This window comes from Oryzias melastigma, linkage group LG11 (genome assembly GCF_002922805.2).
Source record: "Oryzias melastigma strain HK-1 linkage group LG11, ASM292280v2, whole genome shotgun sequence".
Classification (NCBI taxonomy): Eukaryota; Metazoa; Chordata; class Actinopteri; order Beloniformes; family Adrianichthyidae; genus Oryzias; species Oryzias melastigma.
Genome location: NC_050522.1, coordinates 21846416 through 21873772, shown reverse-complemented (window position 1 = coordinate 21873772; position 27357 = coordinate 21846416). Strand labels below are relative to the sequence as shown.

Sequence of the window (27357 nt, the reverse complement as noted above, 5' to 3'; positions counted from 1 at the left end):
TTATTTTCCGCTATAGTGCTTTTTGATAGGGAGTGTCACGTTTGAGATTTCACCAACATTAAGAGATCAAATCTACACAAGCCTTAAATCATAAAATACTCCTGCTTTTGGAAATTCATTTTTTTCTTGTCTTCACTCTGATGGGTTGAGTTGAAAAAAAATCCGACACTTTTTTTGGAAAAGTGAACAGAAGGTTCAAGACCGATGTGGTGTTAGCCAATTTTTACCCTCACCAGGTGTGAGATTTGACTCAGGATCCAAAGGCGTACGGGATGAAGATCAATTCAAAAAATAGTTATTGCAAGAAGTGACCGAGCAAAGAAAAAAAAATGAAAAAAGATGTTATTGGGATACAATATAATTAGATAAATTGACAGAAAGCTGAAGACTGTAAAGTCTTAAATGCTACATCAGTGGAATCAATGTTTAGTTCAGGAGCTGCTTTGGAAAAATCCTTTCCTAGGGAGACTGTGACATCATGGAAGCCAGTTTGTCTTCTTTTTAAATAAACGTGACTATTTGTTGGAAAAATCTGCTGCTTAAAGCAACAATTAACAGTTAGAAACACATAGTAGAAATTGGGACCATAAAGCTTTGAAACCCAAATAAAACGACTGGAAAAATTTAAGATGAAATATTGGTGTTAAGATAAAAAAAATTAAACTGCAATTCAGATAAAAACTTAATTATTTTCAGCTTCTGAATTTCTGTTTTTCAGTTTCAAGATCTTTTTCTTTTCTTTTTTGGTTTCAGATCTGACATTTTCAGGATGACTGAAGGTACCACCCTCATCAATTTGATTGGTTCTTCTTGTTAGCCCCGCCCCCACACGCTAGAACGGGAATAAGTGTTTAACTTGAAATGTCAGATTCGAAACTAGGAAAAAAAGGAGTTGAAATTGAATTTTAGAGTTTTGAAACTTAAAAACAGAAAATTTGAAGTTGGAAATAGGAATTAAAGGAAGTTTCAGAAACGTTATTATTATCATTATTACTATTATTATTATTATTATTTTAATTCTAACGCCAATATTTCAGGTGGAATTTTTTTAATTAATTTATTTGGGTTTCAAATCTTTATGGCCCCATTGAACAGTATCTAAGTAAAGTTTGGTTGATTTAACAGTTTTAAATATTGCATTATTTGCTTCCAAATTATTCTTTTAATGGCTTCGAGTTAAAGGAACATTACTAAGCTTATCTCCTATTATTTCCAGGGTTAATAAGAAAAGAAAATCCGTTTTAAATGGGAAGAGATGAGATGCAGTTGTTGTTGCTACAATGATGCAACCTGAATATCCAGCTGTGTCAACTTTTTAAATAAAATACTTCAGCAACAAATAAGCAAAAATTATATAAACCATTTTTTAAGAAACAAACATATATAGATACCTGTTGATACAAATATGCATCAACCCACTTTAGCTCCAAAATTACAATAACTGAGCAAAAAAATAACTCAAAAAAATATTTTTTTATAGCTGGAAATAAATTCAAGCGTCAAGAAGCGTCTGAGAAGAGAAATATTTTTTAATTTAATATTTTTTAATTATTTTAATATAGATTGATAGTGTTACAACATGGTCTTGTGAGTTGCTTGACCAATAATAATTTAGTCCAACAGTTGATCTATAATAACATCAACCTTTAACTATAATTATAGTTCACAATAGTTTACAAACCAAAATTGTAACACCAGGTTAATTTTGTCTTTTTAATTAATAAAAATCCATGACTGTCAATGAGGTTGTACACATAGTTCAATATAAACAAACACATTATATGAACCAATAAAATAAAATTTTTGGCAACATTTTCTATTTGTTTTTAGTAGATTTATATATTGTTTTGTGCACAGAAATTTATTTTGTTGATTTTTTTTTTCAACTCTTAATTATTTAACACTTAGATGGAATTCTTTACAAGATAAAGAAGCAGGAACTTAAAAAAAAAAACCCAAAAAGTCCTCCTCAAACTGGCACTTCACCACCTCCATGCTCTCATTAGCCTTCTTCTCCTGGCTTTTCCCTGCATCAGGTGTTTGCTGCGGGTGTCAGACTGTTTGACACCACACACGAGTGTTGCCCTTAATTAATCAGAGCCGAGCAAGCTGAGAAAATAACCCGTTGAGGGGAAGAAAATGGAGAGAAAATCTTGAATGAATTACAGTTGAACGATCAAATAGACGAGCACACGTGTACAGGAGGAGTCGTGCTTAAACTGTTTTTTTTTTTTACTTTTGCTAAAGCTGAACACATCTTAATGGAAGCGTCCTCCTCGTCTTCTCCTCCTGCAGGTGATTCGGGATCCCAGCTTGGCTCCTCTCCTTTGTTGAAGCTCATTAGTAAGTCACCTGCCTCACTCTGGCGCTCTGCGGTCCACCTTGATGCTTTATTCATCACAGGGAGGAGGACAAGAGAAGGGTGCTGTCTGGACACATTTACATACAAATGAAGCGAGGATCCATTTTTAATGCACACGCACACACCTGACTGTCCTCTGCTGCCGTGAGGGTCAATAATTACAAACATCAGTGACTTGGCACAGTATCGCTGTTGATTTACTGTGTGGATGTGGTGCAGGAGTTGATCAGATTTTGCATGGTTGATCGTCCCGTCTTGTTTACACGAGACCCGTCTTGTGAGCTTACAGCAGGCTGGAGTTTTCTGCTTGGCTGCTTCGTCTCTGCGTCTTTGTTTTTGTGTTTATTCAGAGTCAGAGGAGAAGCTGAGCCGCTTCACCTGCTCTGCATAATAACACCCGAGTCAAACCTTTGGGCTTAATAACGCTCGGCTAAAGCAGCAGTGTCTGGGTACAGAGGAAAGAGGAAGTCGCTTTGCAGAGATTGAACGAAACTGTGAGGACAGGTGTGAAATACAAAGCTCTGGATTTGCAGGGAATTCTTTGTCCCTGAAGTTTTATCTGGTTTTTAACAAGTCTAAAGACACTCGACTGAAAAGAAGGCTTTCTTAAGCATTATTTTGTAGATGTTCTATATTTTCTATTCAATTTTATGTATATATCACAAAAACAATCGCCTCATTGGGCTTCATGGCGGTAATTTAACATAAGCAGAAGGTCGGTCATAAAATAGAAACAATACCTGATTTCTAAACTAAAAAGACTAAATAAAACAGGTTATCCCTGCCCTTAGACCCTCCCTCCCAGTAAGGAAAAACTCCTAAAAAAACCTGATTCAGGACAAAATAAGAAACCTTAGTGATGCCCACGAGGGAGAGATCTCAGGAGATTTACCAGGACTGTTAAAGAAGAATTAGCTTATCGAACTCTACACCTGGAGCCACCTGGAATCACTCCGAGACACGAAACAAGCCAGAGACGAGGTCCACTGCCATGAAGAGGAGCACCGACGAGCCTCCTGAAAAACTAAAGTCTGAAAGAAGGACAACACATGAATCACACTGCACCAAAAGAGGCATGCAGAACTAATTGAAAAATAAATAGTAAAGAATAGAGGAGAGGAGAAGTAGATGAAAATAGAGGATAGAACCCCAGTGCTACAGTTGAGGAGAAGTTCTCTCTTATCCTGCCAGGCCACGTCTCCTTCTTCATCACACATTAATCCCTTTCTTCTTGTTTGATACTAATCTATTCTTTATGCCAATTTCTGCAATGCTAACCCAAAGCATAATGAGACCGCTGCCATGTCTAGAAGTTTGGAAACAGTTGTAATTTCTTTATACCACATTTTCTTACTGCTAAGCTTCAGTGTTCTCACTGAAGGGTTAAACTCAATTCACATCATCATAAAGACATGGCAGGAAAGATCTTCAATTACAGTGAATGGTCACAAATGTCTCAGATAAAATCAGACAGATAAAATAAACCTTTATTGAAATCTGGCTCATCTACTTCAAGATTTCTTGCATCCTTTAGTCGTATCAAGTGCAGTTTTCAGTGACCTTGTGTCATGTTAGTCCAGTCTGACTCAAAGATTCCGTCAAGAACTCATCCAGAAGGTCATAAAAAGTAGTACCACATGGGAAAAATACTCCAAATAGAAATCAAAGGCTCTTTTCATATTTCAAACATATAGATTATATTGCCTGGACTCGTGAACTCATGACTCAGTTCTAAAAGATAACATTACAGTCAAAGTATTTCCCATTAAAGATCCACTCCAATGAAAATGAGGCTTTTGGTGTTTTTGTGGCATTTTTCTGATCATCTGATATTTATTTTTTCAAATTGTTGTTAAGCAGGAGCAGTAAAAAAAAGAGCTAATTTGTTATTTAGAAAATACACAGGACACACCAACCATTTTGATGCATTTACTTGTAGACAAATAGATCTGTCTTTGTTTTCCTCGTCTGAGCTGGAATCTGGATCTAAACTGTACGGCTGCGTTGCTTCAATATTGCTCGCCGTTTTTGTTGCTCCAGTAATGTTAGGTTGGCAGTACGAGGGGCTGTGAGATAGTGGGCGAGTGTGCAGAGAACTTTCAGCTACGGGTGATGGAAGGGGTCGCTATGCACCACCTGTTCCGCCCGCAATCCAGAGGGAAATTTCTAATGAACTCTTGTCGCTCTCCAGAAACTATGTCCTGGAAAACAATATGTTTTTATTATGGCTAAAAAATTGAGGGGGCCTCTGGTCACATGCAAGATGACGCCAGAAACAATCTCTAGATGATTTCCTAAACTTTAAGAAACCTTTTCAAACACGACTTTTCAGAACGATCAGCTTTTAAGCTTTTAAATGTGAATAAACTGTAACTGTCTAACAGTTTAGTGTAGAGGATAAGCTTCAAATGAAGCAGAGGACGGTAATCGTTTTATTTCTTTCAAGTCAATATTAACAAATGTTCAAATGTGTATAAGTACACCTGGAGAAAAAGCTGACAAAATGCGGTTATTTATAAAACATCAAAAAGGGTAGAAAAAAAGAGAGAAGAAACAGGGGGAAAAAAGTTGAAAGCTTAAAATGGGGCATTTCAGGTGAGGACTTCCAGCCAATGATTTTTGGCACTATTTTTTTTTTCCAGCTGGCTCCGGCAGAGGGAGCAACTTCCGGATAATAATTTTCGGGCGCCATATTTTTTCTCTGTAGCCAGATTCTCTTGAAAAAAACAGCACAATCATAATCAAAATGTCTCTGGGAAAAGTTTTACAATAGATCAAAAGATGAGAATCTCCGTTGATCGATTACGTCGATCATGTTAACGGTTGAAAAGTTACATTATGTTAAGGATTTTGTGTTTAAGCTTCAGTGGCAAACTCAATCGGACAAGGGGCCCAAATCGAAAACACATCTCAGGTCGCGGGCCGAACAGAATTAACATTTATTGAACACTCTAAAACGAATTTTTTAAAACTTTAAAACCATAATTTTTTAACATAATTATGAACTAGTTATATACCATTACCTGTGATAATGCTAGTGTCAATGCTGTAAACTAAAGATGCTAGCGCTGATAGCTAAAGATGCTGAAAATGATATCACTGAAATCACTGAAGCTGAAAGCCAGGTAAAATATTATACCCAAATAGCCAAATTAGCCTAAAACAACAACTAAAAAAAAACCTTAGGTTAGTCAAAATAGATAGCATGTAGCTTAAAAATAGCTTGAGTTCAAAACAGCCTAAAAAACTAAAAGAGAAAGCCTAAATTAGTCGAAACAGCTAACATGTAGCTGAAATATTAGCTTCACTCCAAAATGGACTAAAAAAGCATAAAAAAGCCTAAATTAGCCAAAACAGCTACTGTGTAGCTAAAATATTAGCTAAACTCGAAAACAGCCAAAAAAAAATCAAAGAAAAAGCCTAAATTAGCCATAACAGCTAGCATGTAGCTGAAATATTTGCTAAACTCCAAAATAGCCTAAATGAAATCTTAGTAAATTCCAAAATAGTCCAAAAAGCTATCAGAATGCCAATTTTTAAAACTTAAAAACTGTAACTTTTTAACATACCGTATTTTCGGAACTATAAGCCGCTACTTTTTTCCTAAGTTTTGAACCATGCGGCTTATACAAAGGTGCGGCTATTGTGTGAATTTTTCTTCCACTGTTAGGGGAGCTCTAACCGGAAATAGAATCAAAAACAAGAGACAAAGAAAATCTATGTAAATCAGAATAGCCAACGATACTTTTTCTTTAGCATATAGAACACTCATGACAAATTATTAAGTGCTAATCCTCGCTTCTTCATCATGGAAATCCTGCAAAGAAGTTTATGTGGTGCACATTTTAAGTTGAAGGCCATGGAGCTTGCTATCTAGGAAGGAAACCGCACTGCTCTACACAAGCTTAGCATCAATGAATCTATGCTGAGATGCTGGAGACAGCAGGTACATACATGTACATTCACAATACAAAATTGTTCTCTACATGCAGTAAATATCAAAATTTTCAACATAGATATCTGTGACTTTTAGCCCAATGCGGCTTGTATTTCTTTTTTTTTTTTTCCTTTTTTCTAAATTATATACAGGTGCAGCTTATAGTCCAGAAAATATTAATAATAATAAAAAGCCAGGAATATTATTCTAGAACAAATCAACTTAAACCTTAAATAACTTTCAGTATTTTTTTAGCCATAAAAATATATTTTGTCAAAATTAAACAAGTTAGAAATAGGCGCAAGATAACATCGGGCCATAGAATTACCACGAGGGCCGGATTCGGCCGGAAATAAAGGTTCTGTAGAATTCCAATAAAACCTGAGCAGTTTAAATGTGTGATCAAATTCTGACATTTTGTAATGAGGAGGGGAGCAAATACTTCTTCCACAGTTGTTCTGTACAAAAGTGTTCCGCATTCCTGTTCCTCCTCTGGATATTTAAGTCTGAATATCCAGCTGCAGACTCACATAACAAGCTGGTTTTATCTCCATGATCGGACGGATTCAGCGGAACTTTGTCTTTATGAAAGTCATGGAAATATTTCACTCCACATTCTGACAAACCTGAACTGCAGTCACATGCATTTTATTCACCAGCAAAACCTGCTTTAATGTAATTTCCTGGCAGATTCTGACCCAAATGTGAACCGCATGTGTCGGATTAAGGAATGTTTCAGTGGCGTTATAAATACCACTGCTGACTTCTGCTTCAGGAGTGACATTTAAAACAGGATTTCCATTCTCTATATGTGTTTGGGAACTTTGCTTTTTCAGCTTTTTTACCGGTAAATCTCACATTTAAATGTCTGCCTAGTTTACTGGAGGTTGTTAGTAAAGTTACCAGTCACCTTCACTCAATTATAAATGAAAATTATTTTCAACAAATATTTGTCAGCAGCTCTGCTTTTTACTTATGAAATCATATCACGGTTTTGGATTGACAAACAAAAATTAAATTTTTTTGGAAGGACTCCAAAAGTGAGAACTTTTGAATCTGTAAAATGGATTATGAAGGAGAGAATAGAATAAAAATTTGATTCCAAGGAACTGTTACAAAATCTGTTTTAAACTTTATTGTAATTTTACTTTTTTATGTCACTTGTCTCACTTTTTTCTATCTTATGACGACAAAACAAATGCTTTTACATTTATTTATATTTTTGAGCTGCTTTTGCTTCCTTTTTACTTAACTATTTACTACTTTGTCTTTAAATCCAGTGTTTCCAGACTTCTTTTTTGTCACCAAGTTTGTAAGTTTTATTCCTCCTTATCTGTTGAACTTTCATTTATGTCTTTTTTTTTTTACATTCCTACAAAATTTAATAAATGGGTAAACTCATGGTTATGTTAGCCAGTGTGGTAAAACTGTCTTTTATTGTAGCCATATTTATATTTGTTTATGGGTTTTGCAACAAATGGATGTGGTAAAAACTGCTGGAATCCTCAGAGTTTGTCAAATTTGTTGAAGAAATTAAAATAAAAGAAATATTTTTTTTTTTTGTCATGAGGATAAAATAGTATAAAGGAAAAAGAAATCTTTCTCTTTGATCTGTTTTACCACAAGATGGCAGTATTTAGTAATACATCTGGTTATGTACAACTGTGTTCCAAACTGTTTCATAGTTTTCCTTCATGTTATAGTCAAAGTCATTTAGCCCCGAAATGACTAGAGGGATTAATCATGAAGTGATTTATTGATCAAGAGACACTTCAGGAAAAAAAAAACAAAATGTGTGATCTTGAAATGTATTTGGATTTGTCTTACTTGTGTAAAAGTGATTAACTTGAACCAGAACACATTGCAGTCACTTGGGTAAATGTGATATTTATTGGAAAGCTGTTATACTACAGATCATGTATAGATAATTGAGCTTTTTACAAAAAAAGGGGAGAAACATGACATGTAAAATAATCTAGCTATTTAAAACGATACTCTTTTTGGACAATAAAAACAAATAAAAATCGTATTTATCAAAACCTTTTAAGGATGTTTCAAGCTTTCATAACAATAACATTTCTGCATTTCACCTAAACATCAACTTCTCACATTAGAGCGTATTTTCCCCAAATAAAAAAAGAATTACATAAAAATGTAAAGAAATAATTTACAGTTTATTTTACACAAGTAAAACAAAAAACACATTCTTTTCTAAACAAATCAAGAAAAAAAAATTCCCAGATAAAAAGACTCTTTGAACACAAAGTAAAAACAGGATGAAGTTTGTTCTTTGGATTGGAAATAGATGCAAAGAAACGACAAAAATAATAATGAAAATCTGCTCGTTGTCTTAAAGTAGAGAATCTGTCTCTAAAAGTCATCAGGATGTTTTATTGTCATAATCCAGAATAGTTCAGTCACTGAACACGCCTGTAACAGCAATGAAAGCATCAACTTTATTTCTCACAGGTAAAAAGTTTTGATTTTCTTCCGGACCGCTCTGTTATTTTCCCCTCGGCATTTAAATACGCTTCAGTTGAGTGATCCGTAACTTTGTTCAAGTTCTCAGTTTTCCGAAATCTGTGTCAAAACAAAACACATTTATGAAGTTATGGGATAGAATTTAATTTATATTGAAAAAGAAAAACCGACTTACATTTCAGCCAGTGGTGATCCATCCACCCATATCCAATCAAATTCTTTCTTTTGTGGTGACCATCCAACATGTAGACCAATCCAGGATTCTTCATTGTGATTCACCTTTGTGACAAAATCCTTTTTGAAGAAAAAACATTTTTTTTCTTTAGCCAAAATTTTGTACATTGATCTATTTAACATTTAACATTTTTACTGACTCAAAGGTCTCAATTATAAATGATCTTCGAGTACAATGTTTTTGTTTCAATCTACAGTAGACGCGGGACTCCTTTAAGACCCCCCACCCACTTCCCCCTGTCAGGCACAGCAGTTCAGAAGTCCCCCCGCCAGCCCCAAATGGGCAGTCCACCACCACCAAGGAGTTCTGGGAATCTCCTCACCCCAACCCCAGGCACGAGGAAGGGCCTCCCAATGGAGACCCATCTTAACGCTCCAGACAACCACCCTCCATTCCCAAGGGAGCTCAAGGAGAGAGCAAGACGGGGTTGTCCACCCCCGTCCAAGAGGAGAACACCCAAGAAAACTGGGGGTCTAGTTTTCTTGGGTGTTTTAAACATGGCTCATCCACTGTTGGAATTTTGGAGAGGCCCACCGCTCGAGGGGAAGGTCCAGAAAGCAAGCGCCCAAGGGGCACAACAGCTGTGCTGAGGGCAAAGTTCCCCCCACCCAGAATGAGAAGCGCTTTACAGTCACATACCCCTTTCATACATTCACACACTGGTGGTGGCTCCGCTGCCGAACACTGGGACCAACCCTCCACCAGAGGCAATGTGGGCTTCAGAGTCTTGTCCAAGGACACTTCGACACATGGGCAAGGAAGGGAATTGAACCAATCTTCTGATAAGAGGTCAACTGCCCTGCCGCTGCACCACAGCCACCCTTGTGGGTAGAGCACTGAGAGGACATCTGATTGCTCACAGGGATATCCAAACACCCTCTCTACCAAGGGTCCACAAGACCAGCTCAATGGTCTTGTGGAAGAGTGTCCGTCCTGAGATTGGAATGTAAGCAGTTCATTCAGGACGATTCATAAGACTCTAAAAATGCGACCTAGTGCCTTCCTTCATGATACTCAGCATTAAGAGGTTGGACTAGATCACAAGTGCGGCTGTGTCTGCAGCTCACCGCTCCCCCAGGGGGTGGGTCAAACGTGGAGAAAAAATTTCACACACCAAGGTGTGTGAAAGTAGCCAAGTATCTCTAGCCCCAAAGTGCATCGCTGGCTTGATAGCCCCATTGCCCTAATAAGTGGTCATATGAGGAGGGAGGGTAGGTGAGGCGCTACCTCACCACCCCTCCCAGATCACACATCCCTGATAAAAACAAAGTTACACCAACCTTTTCTTCAACGCTGTTTATGATCACCAGATAAGATCCTTCTCTCTGGCAGAACATTCTGCTTATGTCCCAAGGTGCAAGGTAAGTAGATTTGTAGTAGCAGCTGCTTTCAAATCTCGTCCATCTGTCAGGGCACTTTGTATCTTGATATCAATCAAACATTTTTTTAAAACTTGTTTTATTCAGCCTCAAACAGATTTTATGTTTTTATTTAATGCTGGTTTTCTCGTCACATTTGATTTCCTTAGTAGTCATTTACCAAACAAACACATCAGAACTGATAAACTAACTGTTGAGGCTGGGACTCAAACCTGCAGCAAATCTTTCAGCAAACAGCTGCTGAGCTCTCTAGGTCACAGTCACCACACTTTTTCACATTTACACTTAATTTACATTTCTTGCTTAAACATTGAGAAAACATACAAACAAAGAGATAAACAACCACATCTTATTTTACATTAGATCTAAACAAAGAGTGACTTTATTGCTACACAACTCTAATATTTTCTGTTCTTTTCTCACCTTCAGTCGTGACCTTCTTTATGTTGTCCTTCTGGCAACTGGTATTAACTTAAAAACCAAAAAAAGGTTTGTCATTAAAATAGTACAGAATATATTTTCCTTTTTAGTATTTTGTATTGAAACTTATATAAAAACTAAAAACAAAAATAGGGAACTGGAAGAGAATGGTAGCGGAAAATTGCGTGAAAACAAACAAACCATCACTGTACTATTTTTAAATAGTTTTGCTGAAAAAATGTTATCTTAGATAACATAATATGATATTAAAGGGTAACCAAACCCTAAATCAACTTTTTTTGGTTGTTTTCATCTATAAATGGGGCTTCAAAAATACTGTGTGTTGGTTGTTATCAAATTTTTGACTAATTAAAACAAACTAATTCATGAAAATATAGTCTAAAACCGCATGTGTGCTGCCATCTACAGGTTGAAACGAGGTATTGCAGTTGAATTTTTTGATTGGTCAACTGGTTTAAGTGTAACGTCACAATGCTCTGAGCTTTAGTATAAAAGCCCTGCCCATCTTTGATTCTGTTATGGTCGGTTGTTAGCTTTAGCATGGCTCGTAGCCAGGTGCATTGCCTTCTGTTGTCAAAAATCTATTGGCTTACACAACTTTCCACTGGACTTGGAAGTTAGGGAACAGATATCCAGTAAACTCTGTCCTGGTGATGGATTTAATGACGATTCACTCTGGATTGTTTGTTTTTTAACACGTTAGCTTTTATGCTAGCAGGTATACCACTCTCTGGTCCCCTTTGGATCTGTAAACCCCCAGCCGAAAAAGATGACGCATTTTCGTCAATCATTAATCCAAGCCACACCTCCGCAGCTCAGTCTGGCTCCACTAGCACCGCCCCCTTTTTTGGCATTTCTCAAATCTGGGCTAAGAATGGAATCAGCCTCCAACTGCCCTGTTTGGTCACCCTTTAAATAAAATTATAAATATCACATCAAGATAGTTCAATTCAAATTTTCTTTTGAGTCAAAACTCAACACATTTTAATAGTTATATTTCTTTTTTTACAATGAAAATCTACCAGCAAAGCTGCATTAGTTGTCATTGTGTATCACAGAGAGCAGTGTTTGTTTTCTGTTTACACCAGCTCAGTGTCCTTGTGGTAGAGTGTCTGTTTATAGGTCTTGAGTTCAAATCCAGGCAAAGTCATACCAAAGACTCTAAAAATGACACACAATGCCTTCCTACTTGACACACTTGGTTCCTGAGCTCAGATGTGTCTATAGCTCACTCCTACCCTAAAGGATCATTCATTCGTTCATCCATTTATTCGTTTGTTCGTTCATTCACTTCTTGTTCAGGAATCAGTACTTTCGGTTCAGAACTGTCATGACACCTAAATGTGTGAAACCGTGATCTCTGTGGTCGGTTTTGTCTTCTCTTGTTTAAAACAGTCCATGTGAGATTGAATGCAAACATGTTATAACAAAAGGGGGGGAAAAACAAGAAAGTAACCCAAATTAATTTAGGAAATGTTTTTAATTTTAATTAAATATCAAGAAAGGATTCTTACCTGAAAGTTCAGTCTGCTGCTGAATGCAACTACTGCTCATTTTGTTGATTTCCAAAGACACAAGAATATCTGTAACACAGAATTACTTGGGTATTAATCAAAAGGAAATAGTAATTTTATTATATTAGACGTTACAATCATGATAGTGACAGAACAACTGTTAAGGTTTTTTTCCTTCTGTTACTTTAAAGGGGCCAGACCATTTTTTTCTTAAGCCTTTCAGAGTAAACTATATCCATATATTTGATCATTTATTACCTTTGGAACACTGAAAAAACAAATTATTTATGAAATATTAGTTATTTCCGTAAAATCTTTTTATAGCCAGAAGTTAAACGACTCATTTGCTTAGATTGCGCCTTTCATTCCTTGACGATGCCGCCAACTTCATAGCTTCAACCTAGAGTTGGCCTCGTCGGAGTGTCACCCACAAAAAGAGGTATCCAAATTTTAAAAAAACTATTTCTATTGTGTTGCTTGGGCGTTTTTGCCCAAAAGTTGGCACAGACAGAAGGATGATGGCCAATGGGTTCATTTTGCTGTGAAATTTGGTCAAACAACAATTTGGTCAATGTAGACCACAACACCAGAAAAACATTTCAGAATTTATTGAAATGATGAGAATGTTATTCTGCTTACCACTGACTATGAGTGTTTCTGTTCTCTTTGAAATTACATTAATTTTCCTATCAAAAATACTTTTCACGTGTACCTTTCTGCCTTTGCTCAATAATCCATATTCAAACCAGTTCTCCTGATTTTTGAGCTCCCTTTCTTCACCAGTAAATAGTCTGCTCCCTTTCCTCACCAGGAAACACTCCATTCCCTTCTTTCACTGGTAAATAGTCTGCTCCCTTGCTTCAATAGGAAATAGTCCGCTCCCTTCCCTTACCAGTAAAAAGTCTATTCCCTTCCTTCACCAGGAAATAGTCTGCTCCCTTCCTTCACCAGGAAATAGTCCGCTACTTTCCTTTACCAGGTAATGGTCCACTCCTTTCCTTCACAGGGAAATCACCCGCTCCCTTTCTTCACCAGTAAATAGTCTGCTCCCTTCCCTCACCAGGAAATACTCCATTCCCTTCTTTCACTAGGAAATAATCTGCTTCCTTGCTTCACTAGGAAATAGTCAGCTCCCATTCTTTACCAGAAAATGGTACGCTCCCTTCCCTTACCAGGAAAAGTCTATTTCCTTCCTTCACTAGGTAATATTCTGCTCCCTTGCGTCACCAGGAAATAGTCCGCTGCCTTTATTACCAGGAAATGGTCTGCACCTTTCCTTAGCCAGTGCCCTTTTTTCACCAGGAAATAGTAAATTGCCTTCTTTCACTAGGAAACAGTTCGCTCCCTTTCTTCACCAGGAAATAGTCAATTACCTTCCTTTACTGGGAAATCGTCCGATCCCTTCCTGCACAGGGAAATATCCCGTTCCCTTCTTCCACCAGGAAATAATCTGCCCCATTCTCTCACCAGGAAGTAGTCAATTTCCTTCCTCCACAAGGAAATAGTCAATTGCCTTCTTTCACTAGGAAACAGTTCGCTCCCTTTCTTCACCAGGAAATAGTCTGCTCCCTTCCTTCAGTGGGAAATAGTCCCTACCCTTCCTTCACCAGGAACTAGTCCCTACCCTTCCTTCATCAGGAACTAGTCCACTGCCTTCCTTCACTAGGAAATAGTCAGTTCCCTTCGATTACCAGGAAATGGTCTGCACCTTTCCTCCACAAGGAATCCGCTTGCTCCCTTTCTTCACCAGGAAATAGTCAATTACCTTCCTTCACTAGGAAATAGTCCGCTCCCTTCCTGCACACGGAAATATCCCGTTTCCTTCTTCCACCAGGAAATAGTCTTCCCCGTTCTCTCACCAGGAAGTAGTCAATTTCCCTCCTCCATCAGGAAATAGTCTGCTCCCATCCTTCACTAGGAAACAGTCCACCCCCTTACCTCATAAGGAAATAGTCTGCTCCCTGCCGTCTTCCCAATATCCCCCGTCTGCCTGGGCCATTCATGGTTCCATTCAGGATCCATCCCATCATGCCGTGCAGATACCTTACCAGAAGTTTCTTCACGAAGTTTAAACACTAAACCGAATGAACATTTCTTGGTCATCACAACATAGATGGCCGGCGTCTGTACGACTGTGCACGAGCCAGGGGTGGGGAGCTTGCGAAGCTAGCATATCTGCTAGCGATGCAATAAAAAAGTTTGTGCTAGCCAGGGGGCGGAGCCGACTCTTTCTGGAGGGGGCGGTTCTTAACATGGGATGTAAACTGGGTGAGGACCCGGTCTTTTTGTAGGTATGGGAGGGGCTACTGTAGGGAGCGCAGGTTTTTAGATGATTACCCAGAAAAACATGAGTGGATCTAAAAAGGTTTGTTTATAGTGACAAATGAAGAGTATAATACACTTAAAAGCTCAAAAAATTGATTTTTCCTGGTTTGACTCCTTTCAGAAAACTCACTTGTCAAAAACAAACTTAAAAACCACAAAACAGACTTTTTTAAAATTCTTGGAAAACCACCTATTAATATTGAATATGAAATATAATGAGTAAAAATATTTAAATTCTTACTTCGTGTCACGAGTCCAGCCAGAATCAGAAAAAACAAAACTCCCAGAGACAACTTGAAAACTCTGAAACAGTTTCTTCTCTTGGTTTGAAGATTCTTCTGCTTCTGTTGTTCTACAAAAGCAGATTATGTTAATTTCTAAAATTCCATTGGAACACTTTTCATTCACAGTTTTTGCAATAAAGTGATGCAATTATGTCTTTTTAGAGAAGTTTAAAAACTAAATCTCCTCAAGTTCTTAATTGGAAAAGTCCATATTCATTAATAATCCATGTATAAGAGGAGTGACAGATAACTGATAAAATAATAATGTAACATATGGAGCTTGAAGTTTTTCTTCTCACCAGTTTGTTGTAATCCATGATCAGAGATCTGATCTTCATCTTCTAAAATCTCCACCTCACTTTGTTCTCTTCCATCTTGATGAAGATTTCTGTTAAACTTCACTCTCAAATCTTCAGTTTCTGTCGACATCTTTAGAGATCAAACTAACTGATCAGACTTCACCGACTGTTTCCTGATGAAAGCAGTCAGCTCTGAGCTGCAAACATTCAGGAAGTAGCAGCAGAACAAACTACACTCGTGTCATTCACTCTTTCATGCTCTGATGATGAAAAGAAACTCAGAATAAATTCAACTAGAATCATTGGTAGAATTTATATACATACACCTACAAATATATTTAATATAATAAATATTTATAGTTGAAATGTAAAGAAAGGGATTCCACTTTGGTCCAGTAGTTAACACTCTCAACTCATAGCAAGGGTTCCCTGTTGGGCGCTTTCTGTGTGGACTTTGCAGATATTACATATATTTTTTTGCTCTCTGTAAAACCAAATCAGGAGTTTGGTTTGCAAAACTGCTCCCAGTGATTTTGGGAGTTTGACAGGAATGTCTGTCCATTTCTTGGCATAGTCAAAGACTGGAGGGAGTCTAGGATTTAATCTGCTTTGGTTACTGATGGTCCTTGGACCTCATCAAACCATAACCTTGCAGTCAAGTGTGAATCGACTGGGGTGAGAACTAACACCTCGAAGTTGGAGGTCAGTTGCTTGACCAGAAAAATGAAGATTACCCTTCTCTAAGCAGAAGACAGACCTGACTAGTAGTTGACTAGTAGTGGCTGTGGTGGGTAAGAGGAGGATGTTATAGAAACTGGAACAATCTTCCTCATCAACTTCTTGTGCATGAGACTGAGGGTGCACTGAGGAGCTCCTTCAGTCAGACACTCTAACACCTTTCTGCAGGAAGGAGAACTTTCACAGATCCTTTTTCCTGTCACCACAAACACTTGACAATAAGTGTTGATGTTATTATTTTTTAGGTGTATTCATTTATATAGGATTATGTATGAGCTGTTCAACCAAGTGTTTTCTCCTTGTGTTGTCGTGTTGTTCCAACTGTTCCACAGTGTATCACTAAAGTAGAAAAGACAAGCGATTTCATGTTTGCGTTTGACTTGTTTGGTGAATTTGAAGACTAACCAGAAGGGGAACTAAGAAGGAGGAAATGAAACATGAAGATATGACACAGGATGAATTGAACTATTATACTTTGTTTCTTTGAAACAAACTTGTTGGACAAAAACATGCAGGAAGAGACAAACTTTCCCTCTGAAATGATGCTTTGCTTGTTTTCTTGTGGCGATCCCTTTCCTCATAGGAAAGAACGGAGCACAGCCGCACACAACCCGTTTGCTCTGGTGGAATGTTGGTTCAAATGCACATTAGGAAATGCATGCTGCGGTAACGTCTACATGGGGAAGAGAATAGCTAATTAAGGAGCCGTTGTGCCACAATGATTATTCTTGTGCTTACAAGGGGGGAATTTTCACTGCACGAATTTGTGCAGGCTCAGGGATTTTAGTGTTAAGTAGAGAATCTGTCACTAAAATTTATCAGGATGTTTTATGGTAAAAATCCAGAATAGTTTAATCACTGAAACAGCAATGAAAGCATCGACTTTATTTCTCACAAATAAAAGTCTTGTGATTATTTTTATCCTCCTTTTTCCATTTAAACACACTGCATGATGGACTTAAATCTTCTATGTTTCTCAGAATCTATGCAAAAATAAACATATTTAAAACATTTTGCTCAACTTTGGTCTAAAACATTCTAAAAAAAAGTCATTTTACTTTAATCCGAGTACATTATAATTCTCATTTAAACTCTACCATTAAATTCAGTTGTCAAAAAGATTTTAATTAACATTAAAATATAAAATCAGGCTTACTTTACAGTTAGTGGTGATCCATCCACCCACATCCAATCATATTTCTCCGCTTGAGGTAAATATCCAACATGGAGACCAATCCAGGATTCTCCATTCTGATTTAACGCTGTAACAAAATCCTTTTGAAAGGTACATGTATTTTTCTTTAGTTTATCTTGTTATTTATTGATGACGGTTGCTGATAAACTAAATATATTTTATATTTTAAACATTTTTTGGAGAGAAAAAATACTGGTACAAAATGTTTCAAAATATGTTTACGAAATATGATAAAGTCATAGGATTACAACACAAACCTGTTCCTCTTTGCTGTTGATGATCACCAGATCAGATCCTATCGTCAGACAGTTTCTCCTGCTGTTGTCCCAAAATGTCATGTAAGTAGATTTGAAGTAGCAGCTGGATCCAAATGTCCTCCATCCATCAGGACACTTTTGATCTAGAAAATAAACAATAATTGAAAAAAAAAAAAAATCAGCTTCAATTTGATGGTTTATTCTTGTTGCATTTTTTTTTCCGTTGTAGTTTTTTAACAGACAATTGATTTTTTTTTTTTTTTTGAAACAGCAGAACTGATAAACCAACTGTTGATACTGGGAATCAAACCTGAAACTAATCTTTCAGCAAACAGCCGTTCTGTCCTCTGGCTCACAGTTTTTTTAATTAATATTTGCACTTAATTTATGTATCTAACTAACTCAAACAAACATACAAACAAACGTTAATTATAAATAAGAACGAAACACTGACTTATTTTTGATATTTTCTGATCTTTTTTTTAACCTTCATTCTAGTTATCCAGCTTCTTTATGTCGTCCTGCAGACGCCTGTTGTTGATTCCCATCACTAAAAACAGCATAAATGAAAACATTAAAACATTATCAAACATTTTTGCTTTTCTTATTACTGAGGCAGAGATTTAGACACAATTGTTTGTCCTTTGGATCAAAGGGTTTGGGAGTGATAAATGCATCTCATAGTCACATGTTGTGTGTCAGCAGAGAATATTTGAACTCATTAGAAAAGATTCACACAATACAAATATTCAACTTTTGTAAAATTGGTCCAAAGAGGGTGTGTGCTGATTACTGATGGCATCTTTTGAATCGCAACAGTGACATCTGATGGTTAAAATGTGTCATGACACCATGAACTTTTAATGCTGTCCTGTCTATAGAACTACTCTAAACCTATAAGTTACATTATGTTATATGATCAAAGAACACATAAAGATGCTTGATCCAGATCAACATTCTTTCTTTTTTATTCAATTGTTTAGAATGCTGTGAAAAAAACAACAAAAAAAAAAACAGACGGTCAGTCTACATCCCACTAAAACTTCCACTAAAGCTTTGAGAAATAATTGTTCAGACTCTTGCTGTAAAGGCTTCTAACTGAAATAAAAACAAGTAAAACACAAATATTTGCAAAAGAAAAATATTTTTACTGTTAATGTTAATGCTTAAGTTCACTTTGAGCCTATTCTCACCTTTACTCCTGTCATTCACCACCTCGACTTCATCGTTCTCGATTGTTATTTCTAAATAAAAGAGGAACAATCGCATGAACTCAAAGATATTTGGGAAGTCGTTCTCTCGAGGCATTTTTGATTAAATATTCAGAAATCAATCTTACCTGAAAGTTCAGTCTGCAGCTGATTCAAACTGTTTTTCAGCGCTTTGTTTTCCAAAGACACAAGAAGATCTCGTTTCGCGTCTGGGAGTGGGAGAGATTCCAGGTGGCTCGTCGGTGTTCCTGTTCTTGGCAGTGGACCTCGCCTCTGGCACGTCTCGCATCCCCAGCTGTCCCCCAGCCCATCTGGATGAAGTCCATCTGCTACACTTTTTAAGGTTTAAACCAGTTTGGTCTTTGTGTTGGCAAAGCTCAACCCATTCAGGACGGTCCAGATGGTCATAGCAGAAGGACCAATACACCATATTTCTTAAATTAGACGCCCCATAATAAAAGCGAAAGTTCGGCAGAGAAAGCCCCCCTCTATTTTAGGTTTTTGGAGGTAGACTTTATTCAGACGAGGTCACTTACCCTGTCATATATAGGACGAGAAAAGAGAGTCATGATACATTGGTAGATTTATCTAAAAGATACAAACATTTAGGTAGTATAACCATTTAAACATCGTTCATACGTCTGATTAAGGACATCGATTGGAGACAAATGCAACAAACTGATCAGTGCATCTTGTTAAAGCAGAGTTTAAGGAATGTTTTGAAAAAATTTAAATAAATGAAGATATTGTTAAAGGACAGTTTCTTGTGAGAAACCTCTTGTTGAGCGGAAAAAGAAATCCTTCTGTCTGATCTTTTTTACCACAAGATGGCAGTATTTAGTCGCATATCTGGTTATGTCCACCTGTATTACAAACTGTTTTATATCTGGTATGGTTTTTCTTCTGGTTATAGTCAAACATTTTTTATGTAATTTATCCTCAAATTGACTTAATATTATGAATCATGAAGAAATAATTTATTGATAAATAGATCTGAACTTTAAATAAATTTGGATTCGTCTTAGTTAATCTTAGTTAAAGTTCAATGGCTTAAAGTATAGTAAAGAATCCGTCTCCAAAATTAAATTAAAAACAAGGATAACCTCACTCTTATCTTTGTTTTATAAGCCTGTGCAGTGATGTAGAGCATTTAAGATTTGTGACTTTTTTTTAGGTGTGCATTATCACTATGTGTCTGCACCCAGTAGCCAATCAGAATCGAGCATTCCCACACCTTAAATGTCCTATATCTCTGTTCTGGCCTGAACTTCAGCTGATATTCCACTTATTAACATGTTTTAGACAAGCAAAAAGAAATATTTTCCGTCATACCTTTTTCAACAGTTTATCACAACAACAAAACAGTAGAACTGACGAGTGATTTTAAAGTTTCCTTTAACCTGTTTGGTTAATTTGATAATTATGGAGACTTGGATGCAGCAGAAGAGAAAGAGAGAAGAATATAAGGAGGAGGAAATTAGAGTTTGTTTCTTCAAAACATAATTTTGCTTCTTGATCTGGGCAAAAACAAGTGGTAAGAGGTGAACTTTGTCTCTGAACTGGTGCTTTAATCAACCTATCATGACGATCAGCAGATTTATCTCTTTTCTTTGCTGCTGCAGTTGAGGTCAGTGCGGGATTTGTAACTATTACATCACAAAGCGCTGCATCACATATCAAATAGTCTGCTTTTTAGTAAAAAAACTATTTAAAAAAGAAAAATAACAAGAATAAAGTGCTAAAAATGGATTGAATACGTATTTTCGTAACTATGTGACTACGGTATAATCAGGATAATGCCCTCTGAAGAGCACATTATCAGAAAATAATGGACTTTATGCATCTGTGTCGTCCATTAATTCTGATAATGCCCTCTGAAGGGTGCATTATCAGAAAATACTGGACTTTGAGGAAGCAACCGTCAAACGGAGGGCGGTTCAGGTATCTGTGTCGACCATTAATTCTGATGATGCACACCTCATTGGGCATTATCCCTGATTTAACCTCCTCTGCTATTACTGGTTTCATTCTCAGTACAGAAGAGAATATCTCTGCAGAAAAACTGAAGTCTGTGGGGAAAAAAAAAACAAAAACTCAGCAGCTTCATCTTGAGGAAGTGGCTGTGTTAAGGAAATCTGTGGTTTGTGGTTTGCCGGAAAAAAAAAAATTAAAAGAACAGAGAAACAAAAGAAGCGAAAAAACCGAGACAGAGTTTCAGTTTCAACCTCTTCCGGCTCATACTTGATATGCATTTTTATTTCTCTTTCTTTGACAGCGACTGTGGTTTGATAACCCTAAAATGTGATGTGCTCATGTTGACGCCAGGACTTAAGAGGTTTAACAACTTTTAAAAACAACCAGTTAATAAAAATTAAAAATATGTTAACGTACTTAAATCAAAGTCTTTAGATTTAAAAATCAAACCTTTTGAATTTGAATCTTTTAGCCAATTTTTCTCAGTGAACATACTTTTATTAAGAATCATACTACTACTGGCAACCTCTAATAGTTTGGAACTTTTTCTTTTAGCGTTAAAACAAGTAGAAGGTTTTGTGTACTTTATTGAAAGTATAAGGACACCAGTGGATCCAAAGTGATCCGTTAAACCTGATCCAGGATGTGGAAACAATAGACTCTTTTCCTATTAGACTTTCTAATGCACCTTCCTGTTTAAAGACTTTCACTGTCTGATACTTTTTATTGTAGTAATTTACAGCAAAACATTGTTTGTCTGCAGTGTTTAAGTGGCACAAAGCAGGAAGTTATAACCCAGTTTGGTCTTAAATGTGGGTTTGCTGCTGCTTTAAAGTAGGAAAAGCACAACTTCTATACGTGTTTGTCAGCCTGAAACCTGCTGAAACTTCGTATGAGGACAGTTTAAAATGAAGGATTTTATTAATTTATTTTTTAGTACTACACCTTTTAATGATAGAATCATTTCCGCCAATTTCTTATCAACCTAAACTTTTGGAGAACATCAAATTCTTCTTCAGAAAAATACACTTTATAAATGTTTTTTCAAATATAAAATGTAGCTTTTAAACAAATTTACATTCTATTCTATTGCATTCTATTTTTAACAGTAGAACATACAGTTTCTGCCAAAATTAGTTCCCCCTTGTGACAAATTAGATTTCCTTACTGCACCAAATTTAGTTAAATTAAATATGCACACCTGTCCAATTACTCATTAACACACATTTCTAATCAGCCAATCACATGGCAGCAACTTAATACATTTTGACTTGCAGACGTAGAAACGACAATCTGCTGCAGTTCAAACTGAGCATCAGAATGGCTGAGAAAGGATAAGAACGTGGCATGGTTTAGGTGCCAAATGGGAGTATTTTACAAACTTCTTGGATTTTCACCCACAACCAAAAAAGAGAAAATATCCAGTGAGCAGCAGTTCTGGAGATGACTTGTTGATGCCAGAAGTCAGAGAATGGCCAGACTGGTTCCAGCTGGAAGAAAGGCAACAGTGACTCAAATAACCACTGGATACTATCAGGCATCTCTGAACGCACAACACGTCCAACCTGGATATTGGCTGCTGCCACACTGGGCATCATCACCCAGAATTAAGACAGTTCTGAAGGCAAAAGTAAGTAAGGAGCACTTGATAAAGTAGCCAGTGAATTTAGTTTTCATATTTACCTTTGATACTTTTACATCTAGAATTATTCGTCTGTCAAAACAAAATTTCCACTTGTTTTTTCTCAACAAAGAAATTAAAAATAAAACAAATACACTTTTTATAATGTATTTATTTAATTTATTATGATAATAATAGACATAGAAAAGCAACTTTTTTTTTTAAATTAAAGCAAAAAAAATGTATTTACAAATATTTACACAAACTCATTAACAATCTGTGAACACAAATGAAAACTTAAAATAAACAATACAAATAAACTTAAATAAATCGATGAAAGAAAACAAAAAAAAAAGAAATCTATAGATCTTATTTAAAAAAATCAACGTCTTAAGAAACAAAATAATCTCTCTAAAACTGATGCTGATCCTAAATGTGGTGTAAAATTTAATATTGTTGTTCAAAAACTACACATATAAATAACACTAATAAAGTAATGACAAAAATAAATGTAGGTAAACTTCTTTTTTTCCTGACGTTGCGTGCATTTTGTTAAATCAATGTTTTGTGACTCGATGTGAATGTCTGTGAATCTGTTTTTGACGGTCATCTAACAGGACAAATTCATACTCAAAACTAAATGTTGCGTTCATGTCTCTTTGCAAAGCTGTGAGCAAAGTACTAATTAGTACAGAATATTGTCTTTAATCATATATTTCTCTATATTTTACCCCATACAACTTTATTTCTCACAGATGAAAACTTTGTGATCACTTATAGACTGTTTTTTCCATTTCCCCTCAGCATTTAAATATCCTGCAAAGTCCGTGTCGACCAGAATCTCCCCTGTTTCCCTGAATCTGTGAAACAAGAAACACATATATAAAATAATTAATGCTGCAAATGCATTTAGTCGCTTAAACTGCTCAGAAAAGTCCATCCATCTTCCTCCGCTTCATCCGGGACCGGGTCGCGGGGGCAGCAGTCTAAGCAAAGATGCCCAGACTTCCCTCTCCCCGGCCACTTCCTCCAGCTCCTCTGGGGGGACCCCGAGGCGTTCCCAGGCCAGCCGAGAAACATAGTCTCTCCAGCGTGTCCTGGGTCTTCCGCGGGGCCTCCGCCCAGTGGGACATGCCCGGAACACCTCACCAGGGAGGCGTCCAGGAGGCATCCGGACCAGATGCCCGAGCCACCTCAACTGGCTTCTCTCGATGCGGAGGAGAAGCGGCTCTACTCCGAGCTCTCTCCGGGTGACTGAGCTCCTCACCCTATCTCTAAGGGAGCGTCCAGCCACCCTCCGGAGAAAACTCATTTCAGCCGCTTGTAGTCGGGATCTCGTTCTTTCGGTCAGAAAAGTCCAATTGTTGAATAATAATTTTTTTCTACCATTAAATTAATTTGTAATGAATAATTGAATTAATACTGTAAAAGAAAATCCGACTTACTTTTCATTGAGTTGTGATCCATCCACCCACATCCAATCATATTCCTTCTTTTGGGGCGACAATCCAACATGCAGACCAATCCAGGATTCTCCATTCTGATTCTGATTTGTGACAAAATCCTTTGGAAAAATAAGTTTACTTTATTTAGTTTTATCTGAGTTTATTGGCTGATGATCATTACTAAGTACACATTTATGTACTTAAGCCTTTTTTTTTAAGTTAACATGAAAAAGAGGAGTAATGAAGAGAAAGGAGAATATATATATATATATGATATATTTATTCTTTTACTTAATGAATTGGGAATTTTAGAAACACGATGACTTTTAACACATGTAAGAATATTGTTACATTGTTTCAAAAAGGAAACATAATAAAAGATAGGACTGAAACTCAAGCCTGTTCCTCTTTGCTGTCTATGATCACCAGATCAGATCCTTTCTTCTGACAGATGCTCCTGCCGTTGTTCCAAGATGTCTTAAAAGTAGATTTGTAGTAGCAGCTGATTCCAAATCCCACCCATTCTGCAGGACATATTTTACCTTAACATCCAACAAATAGAAAAAAAGATCCTGTTTTCTACCCTCCTTCAAGACCCAAAGCGGTTCACGGTCACAGACCCATTCACACACACATTCACACACTGGTGGTGGCGAACACTGGCGCCAACCTCCCACCAGAGGCAATTCGGAGTTAGGTGTCTTGCTCAAGGACACTTCGACACAACCCGCTCACTTCCGATCAGGAGTCGACCGCCCTAGCGCTGCACCATAAGTAAGATTATGTGGGTCCCTCTAGGTTTTCATCACACCCAAATGGCTCTTTTACTGTGAAAGGTTGCGACCTGGTATAGACCCTTTAAACTGTGTTGTTTTTTTTTTTTATGGTTTATTTTTGTCTCAATTTATTTCCTTTATTTGTTGTTCAGACACAAACCTTTTTTTTTGGGGGGGGGGGTTTCACAAACCCATCAGAACTCATATACCCACCGTTGAGGCTGGAAATCAAACCTGCAACTAATCTTTCACTAAACAGATGTTCTGCCCTCTGGGCCACAATCACCACAGTGTCTCACATTTACACCTAATTTAAGCTTCTAACTTCAACTTTGACAAACATACAAAGAGATAAACAATTATAAATGTGTGTGTGTGTGGTGGGGGGGGGGGCACAGAATCCTTTTATAGCTGCAGAACTTTGACATTTTCTGTTTCTATTTGATCTTTTCTCACCTTCAGTCTTGACCTTTAGCTTCCTTACATCATCCTGCAGACGTCTGATGCTTATTCTCATGGCTTAAAAAAACATAAAAATGTGTCACTAAAACAGTATTTATGCTTTTCTCATCACAAAGACAAACTGTGTTTGTTTCATGTTCATCTTTCAGCTGTTTTGCTTCATTCTGCAGACGATTGATGTCGACTATCATGACTTAAAACATAAATTCTTAGTTAGTAAAACATTATAAAACGTTTTTTGGTCCTTTTTTAAATGTTATTTTGATAAATTTTTATTAAATAAATTAAAATAATTTTACATTCATCTGCTTTTTGATTGTTACAGACTGTTTGTTTGAATAAATAAGAAAAAACAAATGTAACCAAATCATTTTTTACACCATTCTTACCTGAGAGTTCAGTCTGCATCTGATTCAAAATGTTTTTCATGTCGTTTTCCGAAGACACAAGAATATCTGGAACACAGAATCACTTTGATATGAAACTGGTTATTTCATGCATTCATGAATAGAATTACTTTTAATATTTTTTTTCCTCCAAGAAAGACCACAACACATAAAGTTACTTAAATATCAATAAAAATACAATCAGATATTGAGTATTAGATGTAATTTAGAGTGAAAACTGAAATCCTTACAGCGTGTCATGAGTCCAGCCAGAATCAGAAGAACGAAAACTCCCAGAAACAGCTTGAGAACTCTGGAACAGTTTCTTCTCTCGGCGTGAAGATTCTTCTGCTTCGGTTTTTCTATGAAAGCAGATCACGTTTCTTTCCTGAATTCTTTTAAAAACTGTTTTTATTAACGCCACAATTTCTGCCATAAACAGTGTGTTTTTAGAAAGGCCTGAAAAGAGAATTTCCTACAGAGTCTTATTTGAAAATTACAAGTTTATTCATAAACTACATTTCTAAATGTTCACGATTTACTAAAAAAGGAAGTTTTTCTTCTCACCAGTTTGTTGTAATCCATGATCAGAGATCTGATCTTCATCTTCTAAAATCTTCACCTCACTTTGTTCTCTTCCATCTTGATGAAGATTTCTGTTAAATTTCACTCTCAAATCTTCAGTTTCTGTCGACATCTTTAGAGATCAAACTAACTGATCAGACTTCACCGACTGTTTCCTGATGAAAGCAGTCAGCTCTGAACTGCAAACATTCAGGAAGTAGCAGCAGAACAAACTACACTCACGTCATTCACTCTTTCATGCTCTGATGATGAAAAGAGACTCAGAATAAATTCAACTAGAATCATTGGAAGAATTTAAAAACGTGGGTAAATCTACAATTAACTTAGTGTTTGAAAAATCCGTAAAAACAAAGTTTGCAGCTACATCTTGATAAAGATGGAAACAAATCTGGTTGCCGTGTGGTTTGACTAAAAAAAAAAAAAAAAAAAAGCAGGGTTTCAGTTTTAAACAACCTTCAACGACAACCAGTGAAAAAAATAACAAAAAAAGATAATAAAGTAACTAAGGTTTAGCACCAAAGAGTGTTCCTTCATAGAGTACACCACATTATTTACAGCATCAGTGGACCAAAACACGAGTTGAAATCTGCCTGCAGATTTAACAATAGACCGTAAGTTTTGAACGGGTAAAAGTGACCCGCTAAAACTTGATGCAGCATATGTGAACTTGTACTTCCTGTTTAAAGACCACAAATAGTTTTTAAAACAACAACTTTCAGTCATTAAATGATTTTAGGCACTTTATTTCTCTTATGTTTGCATTGTAGTAACTCCTCCAAAAATTGTTTGTCTGCAGTGTTGAAGCAGTTTAAGGCAGAAAACCAGCCTGGTCTGTGTTTGCTGCTGCTTTAAAGGAGGAAAACCACAAACTGACATGTTTGTTTGACATGTCTGACCTGCAGAGACTTTGCATCACTGAAAGTGGAACATTTTAATTTTTTTTAGGAGTATGTATGTTTGGAGCCCATATATATATATACAAAAATCAACAGATCTTTTAAAATTCCAATTTGTTGTGTTTTTTTTTTACTAATTAAAAAAAACTACTAATCTGCTGGGCACCAACCTCAATCGCTCATGAAAAGTAGAAGATTACCAGCATCTAAAAGTTGAAAAGACACAATGTGTGTCACAGACGTGATCATTTTACGGTTAATTGATGTACTTGTCTCGATATCACCCGCCTGTGGTGTTCTTCCTATACTTAATACAAGTTTTCATAAACATACGAGGTTATTGTCCAGCCTGTTTGGAGCTTCTTGCTTCTGTAGTTTTTATTGAATGCAACACACTTCCATAAGTCTGCAACCTTTAATGCTTAAAAAGCCATTTGAGCTAACTAACTAAAACTCATCCAAAGCTGTAAAGCAGGGGTATTCAAATCCAGGCCTCGAGGGCCGGTGTCCTACATGTTTTCCAACCAACCTCCCATTGAAGCTCCTTATTGGCT

General features: G+C 36.6%; 1 protein-coding gene and 2 long non-coding RNA genes across 4 annotated transcripts in view; 1 reads left to right on the top strand and 2 right to left on the bottom strand.

Moving 5' to 3' along the window:
* Window positions 1-27357, top strand: part of LOC112162514 — a 58838-nt gene that overhangs the window by 5148 nt on the left and 26333 nt on the right. Inside the window, exon 3 of one of the 2 annotated variants that reach the window (XR_004948722.1) lies at window positions 2296-2343. This is a non-coding gene — a long non-coding RNA (uncharacterized LOC112162514). Of the gene's footprint in view, window positions 1-2295; window positions 3114-27357 lie in introns of those variants that run through there. The other variant, XR_002922075.2, reaches the window with a different exon arrangement.
* Window positions 7653-12411, bottom strand: LOC112162511 (C-type lectin domain family 17, member A-like). Its single transcript, XM_024298290.2, has 5 exons — window positions 12350-12411; window positions 10818-10865; window positions 10296-10438; window positions 8956-9074; window positions 7653-8879 (listed from the first exon to the last, which is right to left on the bottom strand). The coding sequence occupies exons 1-5, from the start codon at window positions 12387-12389 to the stop codon at window positions 8756-8758; spliced, it is 474 nt and encodes a 157-aa protein (XP_024154058.1). The 5' UTR covers window positions 12390-12411; the 3' UTR covers window positions 7653-8755.
* Window positions 25332-26678, bottom strand: LOC112162513. Its single transcript, XR_002922074.2, has 3 exons — window positions 25890-26678; window positions 25574-25684; window positions 25332-25391 (listed from the first exon to the last, which is right to left on the bottom strand). It is a non-coding gene; the product is annotated as an uncharacterized LOC112162513 (long non-coding RNA).

Coding starts and splice junctions, on each gene's coding strand:
- LOC112162511 (XM_024298290.2), bottom strand. CDS start 12,389: ATGAGCAGTAGTTGCATTCAGCAGCAGACTGAACTTTCAG. Junction 10,866..12,349: donor GCAGCAGACTGAACTTTCAG/GTAAGAATCCTT, acceptor TTGGTTTTTAAG/TTAATACCAGTTGCCAGAAG. Junction 8,880..8,955: donor GGATCACCACTGGCTGAAAT/GTAAGTCGGTTT, acceptor GTTTTGACACAG/ATTTCGGAAAACTGAGAACT.